This window comes from Buceros rhinoceros, unplaced genomic scaffold (genome assembly GCF_000710305.1).
Source record: "Buceros rhinoceros silvestris isolate BGI_N320 unplaced genomic scaffold, ASM71030v1 scaffold16246, whole genome shotgun sequence".
In the NCBI taxonomy this organism is placed as follows: domain Eukaryota; kingdom Metazoa; phylum Chordata; class Aves; order Bucerotiformes; family Bucerotidae; genus Buceros; species Buceros rhinoceros.
The window spans coordinates 1-1130 of record NW_010417057.1 but is presented as its reverse complement, the minus strand read 5'-3'; the positions used below and the strand labels follow the sequence as shown (position 1 = coordinate 1130).

The window sequence follows — 1130 nt, the reverse complement described above, 5'->3', positions numbered from 1 at the left end:
GCCCTTCTGGCTGATGGCTTGGCTGGTGTTTTTATTGGTGGAAAAAAGCCACCAGCAAGAACCAAGGAATTCCTGTGTTTAGCCAAGGTAGCAGGACAGTACACAAGCGCAGCTCCAAGACAGCATTAAAGCAGTGCTCAGCCCTCTCCTCCACAGACTAGGTCCAGATCATTGGTCAGCCTGGTGCAAACCAGGGAGAAGAGAAAGGAAGGACCAGGACAACAGAGGATTCATTGCACCATGTGGGAGCCAATATAGGGGACCTAGACCCCACCCCAGGACAGAGGGCATAAGTTTGGAGCCAGCGCTGCCCAAAAGGTTCTAGGGTCAACTGGCACTCAGGGCTGCTCCTCTGCCTGATGGCCATAGCTGTGGGAAACACAATGGGCCCGGTGTGACTTGAGTCTCTGGCCACAGTCCCCCTCCAGGGGATGGCTCAAGGGAGCACATCGATAGGGGTCCCAGCAGTCTGCCTGCCCAGTGAGTGCAGAGAGGAGAGGGAACAGGATGTGCCAAATGGCCAGCCAAACCCACTGCAACACAACCCAACGGGCAGCTGGGTTTATCCTGCACTGCACCCACAGACCCACCACCTTCTCCCCAGCAAGGGCCACCATTCAGCAGCACGTCTGGTCTGAGTTCTCACCCTACAGACACGCCCAACTCCCCACCACCGGGACACCCACAGTATACCACTGCAAGGGCCAGCTGCATGAAGCATGGGTATTTCTAGCTACAGACAGGGCTGAGGGTGCTCACCACTGCGAGCGAGCACTGCGTCTGGCATCCCCAGTGTGGTAGGGCCAGGACCCTTACTGTACCACTTGAGATGACCCTGGCCCCACTGAGCCAGGGGGCCAGCAGGCTTCCCAAGCCTGGGGCCCCACCAGATCTCCCCCCACCCTCAGGTGGGCCATTACTTCTCTGATGCTGCAAGCTAAATGGGGACCACACAACAGTCCCCATGGAAATCCAGATGCGCTTGGATTCACTCAAACAGGACAGTAAAATTGAAAGAACTAGAAAGAAAAAGAAATAACTACACTGCTCCAAGGGAGGCCAGCCCCACTGCCCGCTGGTACTCACATAGAGGCCGGTGTGCCCCGCGCCAAAGAACGGAAAGGGGACCG

The 1130-nt window shown here is 57.0% G+C and overlaps 1 protein-coding gene across 1 annotated transcript in view; it reads right to left on the bottom strand.

Annotated features, from left to right (window-relative positions):
- SNED1 (sushi, nidogen and EGF-like domains 1) overlaps nt 1-1122 on the bottom strand; it is a gene marked incomplete at its 5' end in the record, with an annotated part of 20163 nt that extends 19041 nt beyond the window's left edge. Inside the window, one exon of the mRNA XM_010138046.1 lies at nt 1087-1122. Coding sequence (XP_010136348.1) covers nt 1087-1122 — 36 coding nt within the window. The remainder of the gene's footprint in view (nt 1-1086) is intronic.
- Nucleotides 1123-1130: the final 8 nt, after the last annotated feature.